The sequence below is a fragment of the Danio rerio genome, chromosome 18 (assembly GCF_052040795.2).
Source record: "Danio rerio strain M-AB ecotype USA chromosome 18, GRCz13ab, whole genome shotgun sequence".
NCBI classification, from domain to species: domain Eukaryota; kingdom Metazoa; phylum Chordata; class Actinopteri; order Cypriniformes; family Danionidae; genus Danio; species Danio rerio.
Window position 1 is genome coordinate 16304487 of NC_141038.1, and position 22422 is coordinate 16326908.

Below are 22422 nucleotides of genomic sequence, written 5' to 3' on the forward strand. Positions count from 1 at the left end.
TTTTTAAAATATAAGAATTGTAGGACGTTGAATAATCATTATAGGCTACGTGAATATATCAATTTTACTGGCCACACAATGGGTGGGTGGAAACATAACAGATATAGTACTATTTTCTAACACATTATCTGCATTGAACAGGGCTTTCTGTATGAAATTTGTACAAAAATATACTAAATGAATAAAAAAGAAACAAGTTAAAAAAAATGTATAGATACTCATGTACAGTAGGTGAACGAGGTGGCAGAGGGTCTGCTAAAACTTGCTCAGAGAAAAGCTGTTGCTATCAAATATTGTTTACTTCACACCTAACAGTGAAGGGACTGATCAAATAGGTTTTCAAAGAAGCATGCTTGTAAAAATATTTTGTATTATTTTTTAAAATACAAATCTACAGTATTTTATTTTGATACATTAGTGGCTGCTGTATTTTGTAGTTTGTTTAGATACACCTAAAAACAGGGTATTTGGTATGATATTTTAAAATACATTTAATGTATTTTTGCCAGACACTGTGTATCATAATTTTGACCTTTAGTCATAATTATGATTTTTTAAGACAGATTTTTTCTTACCTGGTGAAAATTCTCCAATAAACCAGAACATATGAAATGATAGAAAAATCTTTTTTTTTTTTTTTTGTTGATGCCAACAAGGTGTACCTTTTACAGTCTAAGGACCTAACGGGCGGGATTTTCATTTTAATTTCCATGAGCTAAATGAAACATTTTGTTCACTTTATAAACAAAAAAAAACTTCAAACAGAATCTTACAACATTATGAATTTTATATACTTCTTTCTGAGCTTCATCTATAACAGAGATATCTCAGCAAACATACAGAAAAGGATGAAGGGCTGAAATGTGCAAGACAGACTGTGAGTTTTTGGGTTTATGATTCAAATGTATGTTTTTTTCCTATGTGAATAATATATGCTTAACTTTTGGACATGCAGTATACAACCCATGTGATAATCTAACATTTTTCTATTTAGCATAATTTATTTCTCTAAGCAGATTACTTGGTTGATATGCTGCAGTTCCAGAAATACACACACACACACACACACACACATATATATAAAACATTTCTTAAGAAATTGTGCCAAAATAGACAACAAAAAATGAAATTGCACTAAATGCAAGAACAAAACAAACTAGGTGACGTAAGCCATACACATTTTAACCATAGTGCCTAACCCCCTTTGAACATTTTCAGTCTCAAATGCTGAATGCCACCACAATATTTTCAAGCTTGATATTAGCACCCATAATACTATCAAATTATATTCACAAAGATCCAAGCCTGAAAAATCAAGTGCGGTTCCTTCCAATCTGATGGTATTGTGAATCATGATCTTCCCTGTATCGCATAATCATTATCAAAATATTGCACTTGGACCATAATATATGCTAAAAAAACAGTGAGCTGCAACAACTACTCCTAATATCAATCTCATGCCATGTGGTAACAGGTTCTCCTGGGATCTATTTGCTGTGAATTGTTGTGCGCTTCTTGTAAAGGTGTTTTGGCAGGGCATTTCTAATACTTCACCACAAAGGGAATCGTCGAATATCAAAGGTTTTAACTAGGTTTTACAAAGATAAAATGATTTTTTACACGAGTTGTGGTTCATGGGGACATACAGTAGGTATCAAAAGCCCATTTTATGAATCCGCTTCAGTTGGAAAACATCTGTCTGGAGCAGCTGAAATCTGTTTGTCACAAAACAGCTTTTAAAAAAGCTGGTATAAGGATCCACATATCCTCAAGCGATCCGGAGTTGAATGATCCAGAGTGATAGAGTCTCATTGAGTAAGTGCACCAGAGGTGTAGATGAACGTCATTTAAAAAAAGCCTATAGTCTCTCATATCTAAGAACTTTTTTTCTGTACAGCTAAGTATATACATTCCAAATGTGCATATTATTGCAACAGTAGGAAATGAGGTTGCATATTTTAAGAATGCATGTATTGCGTTGAATACCTCAAGACATCTATATGAAGCCGACACTGAATGTGTAAAAAAAACACAAAAGTGCATTGACACTACGTTAAACAGGAACAAATGGTGCTTTGTGCAAAAATCTAATGGGACTTTGCCTTCATTTGGAATGTCCTAGGGAACTCTTTAACCCATATGGTGAGCACCAAAGTCATGGGCGATTTTATTTTCCCTTAATCTTCTTTGAATGTAAGACTGGGTAATGATGTTTAGAGGTGCACTTTTTAACTTAAATAAATATTTGTATCACTTTATTTTACAATATATGTGTTTACATGCACACAGTGTTTTACTATAAAAAAAGTACAAATTTTGCCAAACAATGTTGTTATTTGGAACAAATACGGCCATAACCCAACATGAACTTGCAACTTTTGGTATCTCTCTATCGCTATAGTTAGTATATACACCTCGTACTCCTGATTGGATGTGTTTTGGAACTCTGTCCAACACTGTGGTGAAGAGCAATTTCAAATATTGCTCAGTGCACCTTTAAGGTTTGGTTTTGGGTAGGTTGAGGTTTGATATATACACTAACCGGCCACTTTATTAGGTACACCTTCCTAATACAGAGTTGGACCCTCTTTTGCCTTCAGAACTGCCTTAATCCTTCATGGCATAGATTCAACAAGGTACTGGAAATATTCCTCAGAGATTTTGGTCCATAATGACATGATAACATCACGCAGTTGCTGCAGATTTGCTGGCTGAACATCTATGATACAGATCACCCGTTCCACCACATGCCAAATGTGCTCTATTGGATTAAGCTCTGGTGACTGTAGAGGCCATTTGAGTACAGTGAACTCATTGTCATGTTCAAGAAACCAGTCTGAGATGATTTGTGCTTTATGACATGGCATGGTATCCTGCTGGAAGTAGCCATCAGAAGATGAGTAGACTGTGGTCATAAAGGGATGGACATGGTCAGCAACAATAATAGGCTGTGGTGTTGACACGATGCTCAGTTGGTACTATCTGGCAAAGAAAATATCCCCCACACTTTTACACCACCACCAGCAACCTGAACCATTGACACAAAGCAGGATGGATCCATGCTTTCATGTTGTTGATGCCAAATTATGACCGTACCATCCAAACGTTGCAGCAGAAATCGAGACTCATCAGACCAGGCAACGTTTTTACAGTTTTTGATTGTCCAATTTTGGTGAGCCTGTGCAAATTGTAGCCTCAGTTTTCTGTTCTTAGCTGACATGAGTGGCCCCCGGTGTGTTCTTCTGCTTCTGTAGCCCATTCGCCTCAAGGTTAAATGTGTTGTGCGTTCAGAGATGCTCTTCTCCATACCTTGGTTATAACGAGTGGTTATTTGAGTTACTGTTGCCTTTCTATCAGCTTGAACCAGTATGGCCATTCTCCTCTGACCTCTGGCATCTTCAACGCATTTGTGCCAACAAAACTGCCGCTCACTGGATATTTTCTCTTTTTTGGACCATTTTCTGTAAACCCTTGAGATGGTTGTGCCTGAAAACCCCAGTAGATCAGCGGTTTCTGAAATACATAAAGAATCTGGCACCAACAATCATGTCACGTTTAAAGAAACTTCAATCATCTTTCTTCCCCATTCTAATACTCGTTTGGAAATGCAGCAGATCGTCTTGACCATGTCTACATGCCTAAATGCATTGAGTTGCTGCCATGTGATTGGCTGATTAGAAATTTGTGTTAACGAGCAGTTGGACAGGTGTACCTAATAAAGTGACCGGAAAAAGAATAAGATTTATTTCTAATGGCAGAAACTAGTTTCAATATATAGTTCAAGAGTCATATCAGTAACCAAAATCTGCATACATTAAATCTAACACTGTCATATATCACACTATTCAATTAAAAATAAAAATAATTTGATCATTTGAACCTAAATAAAGTGCACCTTTAAGAATTTTTTAATGCTAAGCATCGCCTTCCCCAATTCTTAGAAATGGAATAATCTGAGATCTACCCATAACATCAAACTATATAGATATGATCCTAAAAACCAGCATATTCCTTTGTGCTTCAGTTGATGCTCTAAGTGCTTTTGCATTGTTGTGTGTTTGTGTGCATGCAGGCCTGTTTCTGCATTTTCCTTTAACACTCTCCAGCAGCAATCAGCTCGCCCGGTCTGGCTAGTCTTCTGTTTTGATCGTCCTCATCCTTTTCATATAAGGTATGATGAATGCTCAGCAGCGGGAGTGAGGGGTTTCGACTAAATGGCACAGGCTGGCTCTCAGGCTCTGTCTCCTGGTTGAGAGGACCTATGACTTTTGGGGAGTCTAGAGGAGGAGGCATGCTGGCCGTCCCACCATTCAAATATGAGTTTGTAGGGAGAGTGGCTGTGGAGAAGGCAGTGGTGGTGGACAGTGGAGGAGACTCTTTCTTTTCTAAGAGGACAAAAAGATTGCACAGAATTATCAGTAATATCAATATAAACTATGTCAGTTGTATATTGTTAAATAAGTTGTTTGGTCACACTTTATTTTGATGGTCTGTTTGTTGAATTTAAGTTAGATTGTATCTATATGCCAGCTAATTCTGATTAGATTATAAGTAGACTGTTAGGTTGGGGTTGGGGTTAGTGTAAGCTGATATGTACTTGCAAAGTTTCTTATAGTCAGTTAAATGTCTGTTGAAGGAGCAGTATCAACAGATATTAAGCAGACAGTCTACTAATACTCAAATGGACCATCAATATAAAATGTTACCAGTTGCTTTAAACCTTTTTGTAACAACATAAAATTAGGTTTAATCATGAAAACATGAAAGTGCTAATAAATTATTAGTGTAGTAAATATTAACCAAAGTGAGCGAGGTAAATAAAACATCAAGCAGAAATGGTAATAATGTTATGCCAAAATGTACTTTACAGTACATAGACTGGGGTAAGTACTAAAGGAAGCCTCAGGCTGCGTCCATAATCGCATACTTCCCTGCTATAGTATGTGAGCTAAGTAGTATGTCCAAATTCATTTACAGTATAAAACACTATGGCCTACTACTTCCGGTGAGATTCTGTAATGCGCATTCAAAGAATGCTACGCAATCCCATGATGCCAAGCGACAGAATTCATGAATGGAAGAAAAGTGACATGATGTGGGTAGGTCCCGTGATAATGACTAATGGCAGCAGTAGTACATTCATAATCCATTCTTACTACTCACATTCATACTATATAGAAATCTCTTTTCTAACGGTTGTGTAGCAAAGTCAAATTCAAACATAGTACCCACACGAGTAGTGGGCGATTTTAGACGTAGCCTCAGTCTACAGAAGAGTGCCAAGGGTGAACACACTAATGCCACTTTAGTCTTAATATCTTATCTTTGAATCTGAATGAAGAGACCAAAACATATGCATGCATGGTCATTGAAACTTTGTTAAAACAACCCAGCTGTCGTTGGTCTAAGACCTTTGCATAGTACTGTATATTCTGGAACAGGAATGGGCACACTCAGCCCTGGAGGTCCAGTGTCCTGCAGAATTTAGCTCCAAACAGACCTGTCTATAGATTTGTAGTGAATTTTGAAGACAACCCTTTAGGCACAGGAGGTCAACATGACGTCATATTGACATTTTACCCCAACGTCATGGGGACATTGAATTTTGTTTGGAAATGAAAATCAGGTTGACGTCAGAACCCAACGTCTGACCGATGTCGATATCCAACGTCCAACCTAAAATCAATATAAAATCAACAAAATATCAGCATCTAATCACCTTGTTACACCTTAACATTGTGTAGACGGTGTGACATCTATCAGACATTGGGTTTTGATCACTTTGCAACACAACCTAAATTCAACCAAATATCAACTTAATTGACTTTGTTATTGGATGTTAAAATAACGTTGTCCATAAGGGCTGGCTAGACATAGAATTTTGGTCACCTGATGTCATGACCTAAATCTAACCTAATATTAACGTCTTATGATGTTGTGTGCCTGCTGGGAATGGCTGCGTCTGAAATTGCCTATTACTTGAGTAGGTGTCACATTTGAATTTGAGTTTACTATATGAGTATTAAAAAAGTATGTTCTATATAGTATGCACGTCAGTACTATGAATGGAACACGGATGTACTATAGCCACCATTGTCACATGACCTACCCACATCAGTTGTGTCGCTTTATTCCCATTTATGAATTCTCTCGCATGGCATCTTGTGATAGCGTAGCGTCCATCATATGTGCTCTTCAGAGTCTTTGCCAAAAATAGTAGGTCATCCGGGTACTTCTCGCATACTGTTTTTCGAATACTATGAATTTGGACATACTACTCACATAAGTAGATACTTAAATATCTTTTGTGAGAAAACATTAACATGATCATTGTCTTTACATAGATGAATATCATTAATTATTAATAATAACACATAATTAAAAGTAAATTGAGCAAATTTTTTATTTGAGAAGTGTGTATCAAACTGGTAGCCCTTCACTTTAATCGGTACCCAAGAAGTAGCTCCCAGTTTCAAAAAGATTGGTGACCCCTGTTCTAGAATCTACCATATTTTGTGTTAAAAATTCATAAGTATTATGTTAATTTGTGATCACCTTGATTTTTAGCAATAATTCAAAAGCCAATTGAAAAATCCTACTGGCATTTTGTTAAGAAAACCCAACTTATTGGCCTGCCTACAGTACCCAGCAGGCACACATCATCATAAGACATTAATATTAAGTTAGATCTAGGTCATGACGCCAGGTGACCAAAATTCAATGTCCTGCCTACGTCTAAGGACAACGTTATTTTGACGTCCAATATTGACATCAAATTACATTGATATTTGATTGATTTTAGGTTGTGTTGGAAAGTGACCAAAATCCAACATCTGATAGATGTTATAGTGGTAACGTCCACACAATGTCAAGGTGTAACATAATTAGATGTTGATATTTGGTTGATTTTAGGTTGATTTGAGGTTGGACGTTAGACATCGACGTTGGTTTGACCTTGAATTTTGACGTCAACCTGATTTTCATCTCCAAACAAAATCCAACATCCCTACGACGTTGAGGTACAAGGTTAATATGGCATCATTTTGGTGTCCTGTGCCTGTAGGGAATGTGTGATCACTGCACCCACTCTATAATATGTCTTATATTGATAAAATAAAAACAAAACAACATAAATTTTGATAAATTTTGTATCCCCGAAGGCAATCCAAGCATACTGTACCAGTAAGAGTAGATGAGACATGGACAACTGTATGTGGGCCCTCAATATACACACTACTGATAGAGTGCTCCACGGGGGGAGGCTCAGGGTTGACTGTTTCAGCTTTCTGGATAGTCAGCATGTAGGGATGAACATCCAGCGAGAGGTTAAGAGAGTGCTTCTTTTGTGTATTATATGTATCTGAAAAATACAATGAGAAAAAAACATTAGAGAAGGATTCAAATCACATTAGCAATTCAAAATGTAGCAATTCCCAATAGGTCAATTTACAGTAAGCTCTTTAAAAAGGTCCTTTTGCTAGTAGAAGGATACCTTTGCTAGTAGGAGGATACTGTGTGCTCTTGCTGTCCAGAAGTGGAGCAATAATGCTATCTGCTACATTCTTCCTTCGGACTGGTTTAGGTTTCTCTGCCTTTATGCTATTTTCCAGTCTTGTTAGAGTCAAGGGTTCCTGTATAAGAACAAAATGCACATTGCATTTCAGCAGTAGAAAAAAAGATCATAATAAGCAATTAATCAAACACATAACAATGAACAAGAATCGGAAGCCAAGTCTTACTTTAAAAGACTGCGGCAAAGGGTTAGATGTGGGGATCCACTTCATCTTTTTGCGAGGTCTTTTGATTACCGAGGGCTCTCCTCCCAGCTCTCCCACACCGAGCACTGAAGGGTCCATACTAGGGTCAATAGTCTGGATACCAGAGTCTCTCACGGTTGGAGTGGCATCGTGGTTTGATTGAGCCAACGCTGCCAGCAGCTGCCGCACCACATTATCATACATGAGGTCGCTCTCGTTGGTGATAAAATCCAGTCTGTTGAGAGACTTAATGTGGTCTCGATTCTCATTACAGAACATGGCCAGAATGTTAATGTCACAAAACGGTGACTTCTGCCAGCGCCGGCGTGTTTTAATGCCGACTTTGTGTAGCTTGTCAAAGACAAAATTGGACTTGCGCACTACAAACAAATGCAGCAAGTTCAAAAGGATAATGAGGTTCATGGTGCACAGCAAAGCAATGTCCACCGCGGCCATGATGCGCTGGAGTTGCACGGCTGGTAGCTTACAGTTCACATTCAGCCTCAGTTCAGGAATGCTACTTGTGTCTGGCGGCCCGCCAAGTGCACAAGTAAACTCATTCTGCCTCTGACGGGCATAGTAGGCGCTCAGGTATGTTATAGGTATTGAGCTGAGGCAGATAATGGCTAAATGTCTCGCCAGGTATAGCTTAGCAAGAAAGTTACTCTGCCCTCGGCGCTCAAGATACTTCTCAAACAGGTTCTGCTCGGGACTTTTCTCCTTCTCAGCATTTTCAATGATCTCCCGTCGCTCGCGCTCGGTAATTCCAGGCCCTTTGGATTGGATTTGCTTCTCGATCTTGGGCGCCCTGCCCTCTGCCGCCCTGTGGTAGCAGTTGTCGATCTCTTGAAGGAGAAAGTTTAGCTCAGAGGTGAGGCGAGTGGAGGCCATGAACTCCCATCCCAGAGCAGGTATGTACATGATGCCTGCGAAGGCCAGCAGAGCATAGGGTAGAAACTTGTGCTCGAACAATGACGGACGAAGTTCAGGGTCGACTCCAGGCACTGCATCCCGCAGCTCTGTCCAGCAGTAGCCTCTGGCATAAAGGGCCTGGTCTCGTGTAAAGTTGTGTGGGGTGTAACAATATATAGATTCCTCTGAAAGAGAAAGCGACAAAAAATCACTTTACAAAATAATCAAAAGTATTCCATACTTATCAAGTAGATACCACCAGAGTCGAAACCCAGTCACATCAAATAATACCTATACAGTAACTGAGGCACTGATTTCTGTTTTGTTTTAATTCATCTTTATTGTCTGCTATGACTTTCCTGATATCTTTTAGTGGAGTTTAGATTTATAATTTTCTCATTATTCTATGGGGCTTTTGATTGCTTAGTTCTGACGGGCTGATGAATGTTTTAAAGAAAATAATAAAAAAGATAGAAAAAAAAGCACACCACCACTGGTCAATTATTTTAAGTGAAGTTTCGTAAACTAATTTCAAGAGAGGCATGTGTTATGATTAAGCATGACTGGCTGCTCATCTGTAATCAATAATAATCCAATCAGATTGATCCAAGCTTATAATAAATAGACTGATTTTTTGCTACTGTTCTACCTTCACTGGCGTTAAGGTGCAGAAACAACAATCTGGAGCTGAACACGCTCAAAACAGTGGAGATGATAGTGGACTTCAGGAGAAACCCCCCTGCACTCCCCCCACTCACCATTATGAACAGCACTGTGGCTGCAGTGGAGTCATTCAGGTTCCTGGGCATCACCATCTCTCAGGATCTTAAGTGGGACATTCACATAGACTCTATTTTGAAGAAAGCCCAGCAAAGACTGTACTTCCTTCGTCAATTGAGGAAGTTTAACCTGCCACAGGAGCTGCTCGTGCAGTTCTACTCAGCTGTCATCCAATCCATCCTCTGCACTTCAATCACTGTCTGGTTCAGCTCAGCTGCCAAAACCGACCTCCGTAGACTACAGCGAATAGTCCGGACTGCTGAACGAACCACTGGCACTTCCCTTACTACACTTCAAGAACTGTACTCTTCCAGAGTGAATAAAAGGGCTTGCACAATCACTCTGGACGCCTCGCACCCAGCACACTACCTGTTCGAACTGTTACTGTCTGGTCGGCGCTTCAGAGCACCAAGAACAAAAACAGCCAGACACAAGAAAGGTTTCTTTCCTCAGGCCATCTACTTCATGAACAGTTAAATATACTCTAACTGTGCAATAAATATGTGCAACACTTTCTCATACGCACTTGTACAAAGCACCTTATATCAATATAAAATGCAAAACTTTCTCCATTCACATTTGTACATAGCATCGTATTACCTGTATATTTATAACAAACTTGTACATACAACTTAACATCCAGATTTCTTGTCTTGACTAACTGCATCTCTGTTTAATGTTTATCGTCTTTTTTTCATTTTTATTTAGTGTTGTCACTTGTCACTTTATGTACACTGGAAGCATCTGTAGCCAAAACAAATTCCTTGTGTGTGTGAAGCACACTTGGCAATAAAACTGATTCTGATTTTGGAAGAATCCCCCCTTCCACCCCACCTCCTCCTTTTTCTCCCTTTTCTAAAGAAGCTTTCAAGACCTATCTTATCTCGGATCCCCTTATATGTTTATTGACCGAACGGGAGCCTTGGGCTCAATTATCTCCGAGCTCTGGGTTCTCTCCCAGGACAGCATGCCAAACCTGCTATTAATACCAAGCATATCTAAATAGGAACTTTTGAATTGCACAATTTACACATTAAGTAAAAATAGAACACAGAAAATGACAAAAATGAGCAGCTGTTGTTTGTGCTCTATTATCAGAAAATTGATACAGAATGTTGTATAGTAAGTTTGTTTTTAAATCAGGACGTGTAAGAGTCTGAATTAAGGATTTTTTCTTTCTTAATTATTTCACCTGGAAGTGGTTGAACGTGAACACACAGTGAGAAGGTCGCTGGTTTGAGCCTTGGGTGGGTCAGTTGACATTTTTGTGTGGAGTTTGCATGTTCTCCCTGTGTTCGCGTGGGTTTCCTCCGGGTGCTCCGGATTCCCTCACAGTCCAAGGACATGCGCTATAGGTAAATTGGACAAGATAAATTGTCCGTAGTGTGTGTGTGTGTGTGTGTGTGTGTGTGTGTGTGTGAATGAGAGTGTATGGGTGTTTCCCAGTAATGCGTAAAACATATACTGGATAAGTTGGCGGTTCATTCCGCTGTCCCTAATTAATAAAGGGACTAAGCCAAAAAGAAAATGAATGAATGAATGAATGAATGAATGAATTAATTAATTAATTAATGAAATGAAAACTATAATCTAAATTGTTAACACTGGACATAACAACTGCCTATGTCCTGGAAAATCTGGCAGATTTGTTTCTAGTAATAAGCTGTCATCAGCTTCCTATTAGGTGGACTGGGTTTACTGTGTAAGGCACTACAGGTTAAACTACTGATGAATTAGTAATTAAACAAACGGTACATTTATCTGCGCCAGCTGGAAAAAGATAAGAGGTATAATTCTTCCACAGCTGCTGTAACTCCTATAGACACCTCCACATTATTCTGGCTCTCAGTGGATTACACTCCTGCACAGAATCAATAATGTAAGTTAAGCAAGATAATGTGGTGATAAGCTAATTTTTTAGAATAAAAATGTACATAATAATTGGTGTGTCATAGGAATAGACCTATATGGTTATAGGATCTACATATTTTATAGATTCCAACTATTGTCAAAGCATTTAATCTAAGAAACAGCTTCATCCAACACAACAACGAGGGTTTGACCTTCATTAATATTCAAATAAGTGAGTCTGTTTAAAATAGTGCAATGTTAATGTAGTAGCCCTAAAATTGTATGAACACGCAGATTAGCTGCAGTCTCCCAGGTTTTCCTACTACAGCTTTTCTAAGCATAAATATTAGTATAGTATGTTTCCAATAGTTATGCAGATTTAAACTATACTGCATGTTTCTGCCCAGCAGGGTTCTCAATGTTCAGTCACAGCCAGTTGGTGCTGCTATGCAGTAAGACTGACTCAGCGTTTAGAGTAAACCCCCTCCCTACCACCACAACCTCTCTTTAACTCTCTTTTTCTCTCTTTCCTACTTAATCACCCTACAATCTCTGGCAAAAATAATTTAACCACTCCAGTGCTGGACAGCAGTGGACTGTAGGGTGACAGAATGTCTGATAGAGCTGAACAACTTAGCCAACGTCTAAGGACAACGTTATTTTAGCATCCAATAACGATGGCAAATGATGTTGATGTTTGGTTGATGGTAGGTTGTGTTGGAAAGTGACCAAAATCCAACGTTGAACTAACATCTTAAACTGACGTCATATTAACGTCAAATCCTGACATTGATTCATGAGGTATGGTAATCAAAATCCATTGTCTGATAGACGTCATAGTGGTAACGTCCACACAACGTCAAGCTGTAACATTATAAGACGTTGATATTTGGTTGATTTTAGGCTGGATGTTGGACATAGATGTCGGCCTGACATTGGACTTTTTTTTTAAACAAAATGCCACATCCCCACGACGTTGGGGTACAACATCAAACTGATGTCATGTTGACACCCTATACCTGCTGGGCAGTGATTACATGAAGAACATATAACATCTCCAAAAACTTTTCACTTTCATTGATTTCATTGCATCAAAGTTTCTTTTAAAAATGATTTTTTTGAATGCTCTCCGAAAATAGTGGTCATTTACTCAACGAAATAAGACTTGATACAAACAGAAACTTCACAGGTCTGCTGCACCAATACCATGACTGAATGCTTGAGCTCTGACACACTCATTAGTTTTTATAATTTTGGCTACATTTTAATCTCGTCTTATAATGTGATGTTGATTCATTAGTTGAGAAGATCAGAGAACAAGCATTTAGAGTTTTTAGTCACAGTACTTGTGCAGAGGACAAGTTCAGATGCAAAAACCTCTAAATGCCATCTGAAATTTTCTTTTAAAATGAGCATTTTTATCAGGCTCCTGTGTGTAGGTTCAGTAGTTTCATTTTCATGGCAAAGAATTAATTTTTTTCATGGTCTTTAAAGTGAAATAACTCAACATAAACAAAGGGGGCAGGGAAAATTCTAATATTCGAATTAAATTTCAGATGTCACTTAGAGGCTTTTGCATCTGAACTCTTGTTTTGTTGATGGAATTAGCACTAGCTCAAAACTGGCATGAAGAACTTTTACCATACATGAAACCGCTCGACTGTCCTAAAGAATCTGTGGTTGAAATATGTTATTAAAAAGTCCTTTAAAATATAGTTTTTTGAAAAACTATTAACTCAGAAGGTCTTTGGGGAACCATAAATGATTCTTCAACAGCACTGCTGTGAAAATCCCATCTCTGAAACTTTTTTAGAAAAGATGTGTTGTCAGAAAAGTTCTTTGAAGAACCATAATATGCTTTTACATTGCATCACTGCAAAAAAAAAAAAACATTTTGTAACCTTTAAAATTGTACACCCCAAAGAACCTTTTATCGAACAGTTCTTAAAAGAGCCATTTATTTCTTAGTGTGAAGTAGAATGTTTGATAGTGCTGAACAACTTAATAAATCTGGCGCTCCCTTATTAGCGCCAAGTTGTGTAAATGCAAAACAATCTCTGATGTATTTGTATGCAATAGCAAAATTTCTTTAAATATATATTTTGTATTGGTATCAGTGATTACACGAAGAGCATTTAACATCTCCGGAAACATTTAATTATATCAAAGTTTCTTTTAATAATGGATGTTTTGAATGCTCTCTTAAAAAATAGGTTCTAAACAGTGTTCATTTTGACAATGAAAATGGCTTAACACAAACAGAAACTTCACAGGTCTGCTGCACCAATAACATGACTGAAAGCTTGAGCTCTGACACACTCATTAGTTTTCATAATTTTGCTAAAATTTTAGTCTTATATTTTTACATGAACAATAATGTGATGTTGATTCATTAGAAGAGAGGATTAGAGCACAAGCATTCATAGTTTTCACTCACAGTACTGGCACAGAGTTGACCTGTGAAATTTCTGTTTGTGGCAAGCTATAGGCAACATTTTTTCACCTCTATTTTTGTTGATGAAATTAGCACTAGCTCTAAACTGGCATGAAGAACTTTTACCATACATGAAACCTCTCGACTGTCCTAAAGAATCTGTGGTTCAAATTTGTTATTAAAATGTTCTTTAAAATATAGTTTTTTTAAGAATTGTTAATTGAAAAGGTCTTTGGGGAACCACAAATGATTCTTCAACAGCATTGCTGTGAAAATCTCATTTCTGAAACTTTTTTAGAAATAATGTGTTATCTGAAAAGTTCTAAGGGGAACCATAATGTGCTTTTACATTACAAGACCTTTCGTAACCTTTAAAATTGTTCACCCCAAATAACCTTTCATTGAACAGTTCTTAAAAGAACCCTTTATTTCTTAGTGTGAAGAACATTTGAATGAATGAAAGAACTGATTTATATAAACTGCTGTTGCTAAAGGCCACAAAAATCTATTAAACCCAGCAGTCTCTCAAAAGTCACTTTGCAAATTTTAAGGTATTCATTAGGTACATTTGTCCACCACTAACCTGCAAAGTTCCGCGTGAAAACTAATGTGACCAGCAGTATGGGGATGATGACAGTCCCAATGGTGACGACCCGGTCAAAGGGCAGCTCTAGTTTGAGTTGCACCATGAGACCCGCGAGTACCCCGCCTTTCTCATCCTGTGTGGATCCTGGCATGATCAACTCCTTCAGCTTCTCACCCGCAAGCAGAGCCGTGGCCATGTCCAAGTTCTGCTCGAGGATATTCTGCATTCGGGCCCCAGCAGCCTGCTGCTCGCCACCAACTTCACAACTCTCCTGATGACACTTCAAGCTCCTCCTCCCCCAAACCCGTCAGCCACTGGATTGGCTGAGGGTTTGTCCCTGCAGCAATATAATGGGCTAAATGTAAGAGATCTTCAGAGAGATTTGTGGTCAAACGGAGTTGATGGCTGATCTTGTCAGAGGTAGAAAGATGAATTGTTGTTGTTGCTTAAATTGTTGTCTTAAATAATTCACTTTTGCAAAAAACCTGCAAAATGAACAAGATAATTCAATCAGAATGGGTGTTCTGATACAGATTATCAAGAAAAACTACTGAAATAAAACTTATAAGCCATATTTATTCTTAAACCCAACATATACAGTAGTTATTATTTTAACAACTTTTCAACAACTGTTTTTAACAAATGTTCAAATACAATTCAAAACACATGTGCGAACTGGATGCACATTGTGTATTACTCACCTTTAATGTGTTCATAATAAAAAGCAACAATATCTGTTAACAGAATGTTAATGACTATTTTTTGTGCTGTTTTTGATGCTCATCCAAATGCTTAAATGGGTGTGGTGGACTGTAGACTCAGAAGTAAATGCACACTGCTATGATTGGTCATGCATATTAACAGTGCTAAACAGGCAGTGATGTAGAAATAGGCATTGATCTTATGCATAGGCGGGATTTATTCACATTATTACATCATAGAGTAGAACATTCCATTTGATGTCATTTTGGCAGACAGCCTTCAATATAAGCTGTTTTCAGAGCAACAACAAAGGTTTGAGCTACAAAACTTACAGGATATTTTTATAGGAAATTTTTGTTTTTTAGTTTATGACCACTTTAATTTGACCATTATCTAAATTAAGCTTAACAAGAAAATCAATTATTGATTTGTACATTTAGAAGATGCTCTAGAAGATGTCAATAGTGCGAAAGACATGAGAACTGGAATTTGTAAATGGTTTTGGGAACCAAGAGGTTTCTTTTATTGTTTTCCCTGGGTAAAATTTTGAACAAAAAAATCAGTTGTCCACTGTCTGTTTATGTTTAGCTGTACATTTTCAGGCTCAAAAAAAAAAAAAATCATATCAACATTAGTGCGTATTTGTCCATACATCCAATATTTTCCAAATAAAAACATCAGTATACAAATATAAATACTCATTAACTCCCTGGAGTCGTGTAGATTGCTTTTATAGTGGATGGATGTTCTTATTGGAACTTTAAAAACTCAGGCATCATTCACTGTCATTACAAAATCCTATAGCAGAGGGGATATTATTTAATCTAACTCTGATTGCATTCATCTAAAAGAAGCAAGACACTAACACCAACGATAACTTTATAGGCTAATCTTCATATTTTAGTGAACTGTTTCAGAAACACTTTAGTTTAAGGACTAGTAACTACTGGCTTATTACAAGGGCCAGACGGAATCTGCAGACATTGTTTGCTATTTATGCAGAGAATTTTGTGAAAAATCTGCAGATTTGTGCAGAATGATATTAGAAGTATCGAAACTAAAAACTTAACATATGAAATAAAAATAATACATTTTTAACTTTTATTTAACGTTTACAATGCAAATCCAATTAGATCCACATATTTGGTAAACAAAGCAAGTCTCATATAATATATCTACTAAAAGACAGAAAGTCTTACTTTACAAACTGTATAGTAAATACATCATATGAACATTTTAATATTACTATTATTATATTACAATAGGTGACGCAGTGGCGCAGTGGGTAGTGCTGTTGCCTCACAGCAAGAAGGTCGCTCATTCGATCCACGGCTGGGTTAGTTGGCGTTTCTGTGTGGAGTTTGCATGTTCTCCCAGTGTTTGAGTGGGTTTCCTCTGGGTGCTAAAGTTTCCCCCACAGTCCAAAGACATGCGGTAAGGTGAACTGGGTAAGCTAAATTGTCCATAGTGTTTGTATGTGTGAGAATGAGTGTGTATGGGTCTCCCAGTGATGGGTTGCGGCTGGAAGGGCATCCGCTGCATGAAACAAATCCTGGATAAGCTGGCAGTTAATTCTGCTGTGGCAACCCCAGATTAATAAAAGGACTAAGTCGAAAAGAAAATGAATGAATGAGTATATCACAATAATATTAGTGAAATAAATTAAAAAAACTGAACAGAAATACTGTACATATTCTGCACGATCTTATTCCACATCCTTAATCCTATCAACATCTAAACCTAACAACTAAACTAATAAGCAGCAAAATGGGAGTTTATTGTTGTTAAATGTCATATAGTAAATGGTTTGTTAATAGCAGAATTGTATCTTAAAATAAAGTGCTATATTCCTTACATGTGTTTTGAAGATTAATGTCTGATCAATTCGGAACAATGTGAATGAGTAAATGCAGTGTTTTCATTTTAAGCTGAACTGTGCATTTTACTGAAGGTGAAAATGTGGTATCTAAACATAAAATGGGACAACTACACGTCACTATGAAAGTGCACGTCCCTTTAATCCATTAACCAGCAGAGTGTGTCAATCCACAGAGTCCCTTAAGAGCGTGTACTTGTGACAAGGACAAAAGGACACAATGACTTCCCTACTAGAGGCTTCATCATTCAAATCAGTTTAGATTAGAGTATAAGCATGGCGCACAGTTGACCTTTAACTCATTGGAAATTGTATTGCATATTTCTGAACTAAAGATGGAGCCTGATATGTTGAAGTGTCTCTGCCAGCAGTGTAAAAAGACACCAGAAAATAGCCGTTGCTCATTTTGAAATCAATATATCTTGCTTTGAGCCCAGGAAATCGATAAGGAGCAGCTTTCTAACAAATGGAAACAGCAACAAAAATGGCAGGAACTCTGCGTTTGTAGTTTATCTTAAATATGTATTTATTTTCAGGATGAAGTAAATCATATATATACAAAAAAATGTAAACTAGTTGTCAAAGCTGTGGTATGAAGTAGGGTTTTTCAATCTTTTGGATAGTACAGACAGACCCACAAATATGGTTACTCACCCATCCTAAAAATGTAGTATTTTTATTCATTACTATTTTATAATAAAAATTTGATTCAAAGGGGCACCTATTTTAACCCTTTTTCAAAATTTAATTTACATTTGTGTGCCTCCAGAATGTGTCTGTAAAATTTCAGCTCAAAATGCCCATCAGATTATTTATTATACCTTTTTAAATCTGGGAAATTTTTAACAAGTTTTAACGCAAATGAGCTGGTTCTTCCCACCCACCATTCCTACGTGCATGTCAGAGTCATATCCTTCATGTAGACAAACAGCATAGTGACAGACAAGAATGAAGCAGATCTCCCTTACTATATTAAGAACTTTCCCAACGGCTATTTATTAAATTTGTTGTGGAGTTAATTCAAGCCTTTCTGCAATGATGAGTCCCACACAATGAAGATTGCTTTAACTTTGCACTATTTTTGCGAACACAGGCTCATTCTGAAAACGTAGCCCTACAGATGTTTCTGGAGACCACGAATTATGTAGCCAGAGGTATGTATGGCTGCATTTCATGTTTTTTTTAAACGAATGCTACGGGACGGTGTGACGCTGTTCCTTTTTGCGTTTACGAGCTGACCGCTTACCTCCGTATGGGCGATATTCTTGCTGCAATCAGTTTGTCCCGTTAGCTTGCCAAGTACGTTGACGGACTTGTGACACAGAGAGGAGTTGACCATGACGACGGGGTTCGAGTCCGGTGAAGAACGGTTCCAGAAAGCAGGTAAGACAAAAACAGGTTTCAAAAAATAATAATAAACAAGTAAATAGCAGGGTGAGAATGTGTAAAATCTGAAAACGAGGTCAGAATCAGACAAGTGCTTTTCTTTTTCTGGATTGCTTTTGAAACGTGTTGGTTGGGTTTAGGAAAGGGGAGAAAGTCTGACAAAAAAGTCAGGCCTCTGGTGGGTTTACGCAAGAACAGCAGGCATGAATGGCACTCGGGAAAGGAATTTGAGATCTCTAAAAAGCATACACAGCAGCCTCTTGTGGATTCGCCAAAACAAAAACTGCAGAAAAACGTGCCGCTGGGACATATTCCGTGGTCTCCAGAAACATCTGTAGAGGTACGTTTTCAGATTGAGCCTGGGTTGGTTTTTTCATACCTACACACAGTTGTCCAAACAGCTTACAAAGTTAATTTTTATCATAGGTGCCCTTTAACATTTTTGGTAGTTTTATTTATAATGAAATGTTTATTCATAATCTTAATAAAATTTTGGGCTGCACAGTGGCGCAGTGGGTAGCACATTCACCTCACAGCAAGAAGGTCGCTGGTTCAAGCCTCGGCTGGGTCTCCCCGTGTTCGCGTGGGTTTTCTCCGGGTGCTCCAGTTACCCCACAGTCCAAAGACATGTGGTATAGGTGAATTGGGTAGGCTAAATTGTCCATAGTGTATGAATGAGTGTGTATGGATGTTTCCCAGTGATGGGTTGCAGCTGGAAGGGCATACGCTGCATAAAAACATGTGCTGGATATAATGGTGGAACATTCTGTTGTGGCGACCCCAGATTAATAAAGTGACTAAACCGAAAAGAAAATGAAAGGATTTTTATTTACTATTTTAATCATTGTAACTTGTTTTAGAAATAAAAAATATGTAATTTTAAAGACTTTCTACTTACTTTCTGGCATATAGGGCAGCATGATACTCTCAGCATAAAGAACTGTAGTGTTTGTGATTGATTTGGTTTTATTTGTGCAAATAAATAAATAATTGTATAAAAATTTATTTTGATTATATATATATATATATATATATATATATATATATATATATATATATATATATATATATATATATATATATTTAATCAGTTTAAAGTCCATGTGTTTTTATAAATAAATAAATATTAAGTTCTCAAAATTAAACCATTGTTTCCATTATAATATGCTAAATATTTGCATCTAAAAATAGCCTAAGTTGACAACTATCTTTTTGCATTAAGGATTGGTTAAATAAGGTTAAAATTAGTTTTTCGTTTACTTGAAATATATTCTTATACTGCTGAAGTAGATATAAAAGACAGCATTCAACAATTTTACTTCATTAGTCTTTGATCAACAGGCCATGTGTGTTTTTAATATTATGCTTATAAATTATTACAACAAATGGTGTCAATCTGAAATTTAAATTAGAATTTCAAAGGATTTATAACCCTGGCCTATTCAGAGACAACGACACCAGAAAGAAGCCTGAAAAACTCTTTACAGGTTTGATCAAACTCTCAAACAAGTTGATGGCGATTAAGAACGTCTCGTGCAAACTTAAAGCAACAGCATATACTAAAACACCCCGAGACATAATTTAGCTTTATGAACGATATGTAATAACACTGTCCGACACAAATAGACGTTGTGACAGTGAAACATTAGGATCAATAAAGGTCATGCAGTGCACATCACTTACCCTCAGTCGAGGAGCTGTCCATCACTGGATCATCAGGCTATATCTCTGCCTAAAAGGACACAAATCAGCACAGAAATATGACTAAATATATACTAAAGACTAAATTCAGCATGAGAGACGGAGTGTACCGGGCTGCATTGACTCGCGTCTTCATGATGTCACATACCTGTCAGATTACTCGATTACACCAAGGATCGCAGAGAGCCGGTGTTGTGTTTCAACATCAGAGGGAAAATCTCCTCACAACATACAACACGACCAAACAGATCCACAAACACACAAAGGGACGCGGATGCAGGGACTTGTGCTTTAGTGTTGAGCATCCCCGGCGTCTGAAGGGTTAATCTGCAGTGCGGGCGAGCCGTTTCAGCGTGTATCCGGGCACACACACCGGTTTGTTCCGCCTCTCGCCATCCTCTCGCCCTCCCCTGACAAACCTCACACACTTCTCCGGTTTACACTATTGGCGGCTCCACAGACACACACTCAAGGAGATTCACTACCACGGCGCATTTAAATCGTAAATGAAAGCGATAGGAGTGTCGGGAATAAAAACGACAATGTGAAATTAGCTCTACGTTAAATTCAACTTTTGCCCTTCTGTCGTTTATTTGTAGTTTTTGTTCGTATCTTGTTGCATAGACAATGCAAAATATAAGCTATTCAAGGATGAAATGTTGTTTACCAAAATAGTCTTAAAGGGCACCTATTTTGCCACCTTTTCAAGATTTCAAGAAAAGTCTTTTGTGCCTCCAAAATGTGTCTGTAAAGTTTCAGGTCAAAAAACCCATAAGATTATTTATTATACCTTTCAGAATATTGGAATTTCTGTGCCGAACAATACGTAGCTTGTTTTGTGGCCTGTGCTTTTAGTGTGCCTCAATCTCCACCTGCATCAGAAAAACAGCACAGTGACAAGCATGAAGGAAGCAGAACGTTTGTTACTGCAGTAAGAACTTTTTCAATGATTATTTGATATGTTAAATCAGGTTTATTTTGTACATTACCATACCAGATATTCATACAAGTATACATACATGTATCCTGTCACATTTGCGATGCGAAAACAGTGCAAAGTAAAAAATGCGCTTAAAATTTGTAACAGCATTGTGTTTGACTCATTCCAACAACACAACACATGCAGGATTGAAGCGTCTTCTTGTATAATTGTACTGACATGCGGCTGTGGTGATAGAGTAAAGATGGCAAATTCGCTGTAATTCATTAAAAAAACATGCACTGTTTTAAAAACTTTTTAAACTTGGAAAACTCATTTTTGATCACATTTTTTGATGACTGATGATCACAGTGAGCCGAACATATCTTTTAATCCCTGTTATTTTGCACACGACCTTTCTTGTTGATATGATATGTTAATATACAGCTGTCAATCAATTGGGTGGGTGGGGAAATCGCACTCCTACATCACGTTTCAGTGGGCCTCAAAATGGGAAGGATTTGTATTTTATTTTATCGCCAGGAAATAAAAAAAAGGCTATTGTATTCATATCACCCCAATATGACTGTGGACACACTCCAAATAACTTACAAAAGATGATTTTCATCATAGGTGCCCTTTAACTAAAAAGCCAACCACAGCTAATCTGATCAGGTGTTTCTCATTAATAAGTGAACGTTAATACATTTCAAAGTTACGTTACCATGTTTTACCCTGGTATTGCCTCTCTCTCCCTCTCTCTCAAATTCAAAAATTGCTTTATTGGCATGACTTACAAATGTATTGCCAAGTTTACATAAAAAAAAATCACATATTTAAAAACAAAACATAGCAAACAGTAAGTAGTAGTGAGAAGCAGTAAGGGTTGAGTGAGAAATCTGCAGAAGGAGAGAGAGGGACCTATTGTCCTGTTTGTGTTTTTGTAAAGAAAAAATAAATCCACTTGACCATTAAAAATGAATTTCGTGCGAGTAATTAAAAGAGAAGAAATACATAACGGTGAGTGAGATGGAGGGTTAAACAAACGTAGCTGAAGTGTGTCCTTTATGCGCCAACAACAGATATAATGGTTACTTTCGAACTGATTTCCTCAAAGAAATTTCCTTTACATTTCAAAGATAAACTTGTATTTGTATATACAGCTGACTTTCATTATATGGATTTAAATAATTCTCCTTTTGCCTAGGAAGGTTTGGAATAACAAAGCAGACAATTCATTTTCAGACAGTCTATTTAGGATTGGGAAATGCACAGTGTTGTTTAAAAGAATGTTGCAATGGTTTGTCAGTAGGTGTACATATTTCGGTTTATCAACAAAATTCAGTCCCAAAAGAGATATGGGGGATTTTTACTAGGTTGTTTTAAACTACTAACTTCAGAGTAAATTTACTTCAGAGTATCTGACAGAATGTATTTTAAACATCTACTGATTCATGGTTCCAAAATGACCAAAATGCTGAACATTAAGACGCTGATTCTATTTCAGTCATTCATAGT

General features: G+C 37.4%; 1 protein-coding gene across 3 annotated transcripts; it reads right to left on the minus strand.

The window, feature by feature from the left end:
• Nucleotides 1–769: 769 nt before the first annotated feature.
• panx2 (pannexin 2) lies at nt 770–20319 on the minus strand. 3 transcript variants are annotated; one of them, XM_087292112.1, is made up of 8 exons: nt 20134–20301; nt 19968–20016; nt 18145–18210; nt 14318–14805; nt 7740–8854; nt 7493–7631; nt 7181–7360; nt 770–4385 (listed from the first exon to the last, which is right to left on the minus strand). In XM_087292112.1, the coding sequence occupies exons 4-8, from the start codon at nt 14544–14546 to the stop codon at nt 4093–4095; spliced, it is 1956 nt and encodes a 651-aa protein (XP_087148238.1). In that variant the 5' UTR covers nt 14547–14805; nt 18145–18210; nt 19968–20016; nt 20134–20301; the 3' UTR covers nt 770–4092.
• Between the last annotated feature and the right edge of the window lie 2103 nt (nt 20320–22422).

Bases quoted from the DNA above. Each gene is read 5' to 3' on its own strand.
- panx2 (XM_087292111.1), bottom strand. From the start codon at position 14,546: ATGCAGAATATCCTCGAGCAGAACTTGGACATGGCCACGGCTCTGCTT. The intron at 7,361-7,492 runs GTATCCTTCTAC...TGTATTTTTCAG, and splicing joins GTATCCTCCTACTAGCAAAG to ATACATATAATACACAAAAG. The intron at 4,386-7,180 runs GTACAGTATGCT...TTGTCCTCTTAG, and splicing joins TGTCTCATCTACTCTTACTG to AAAAGAAAGAGTCTCCTCCA.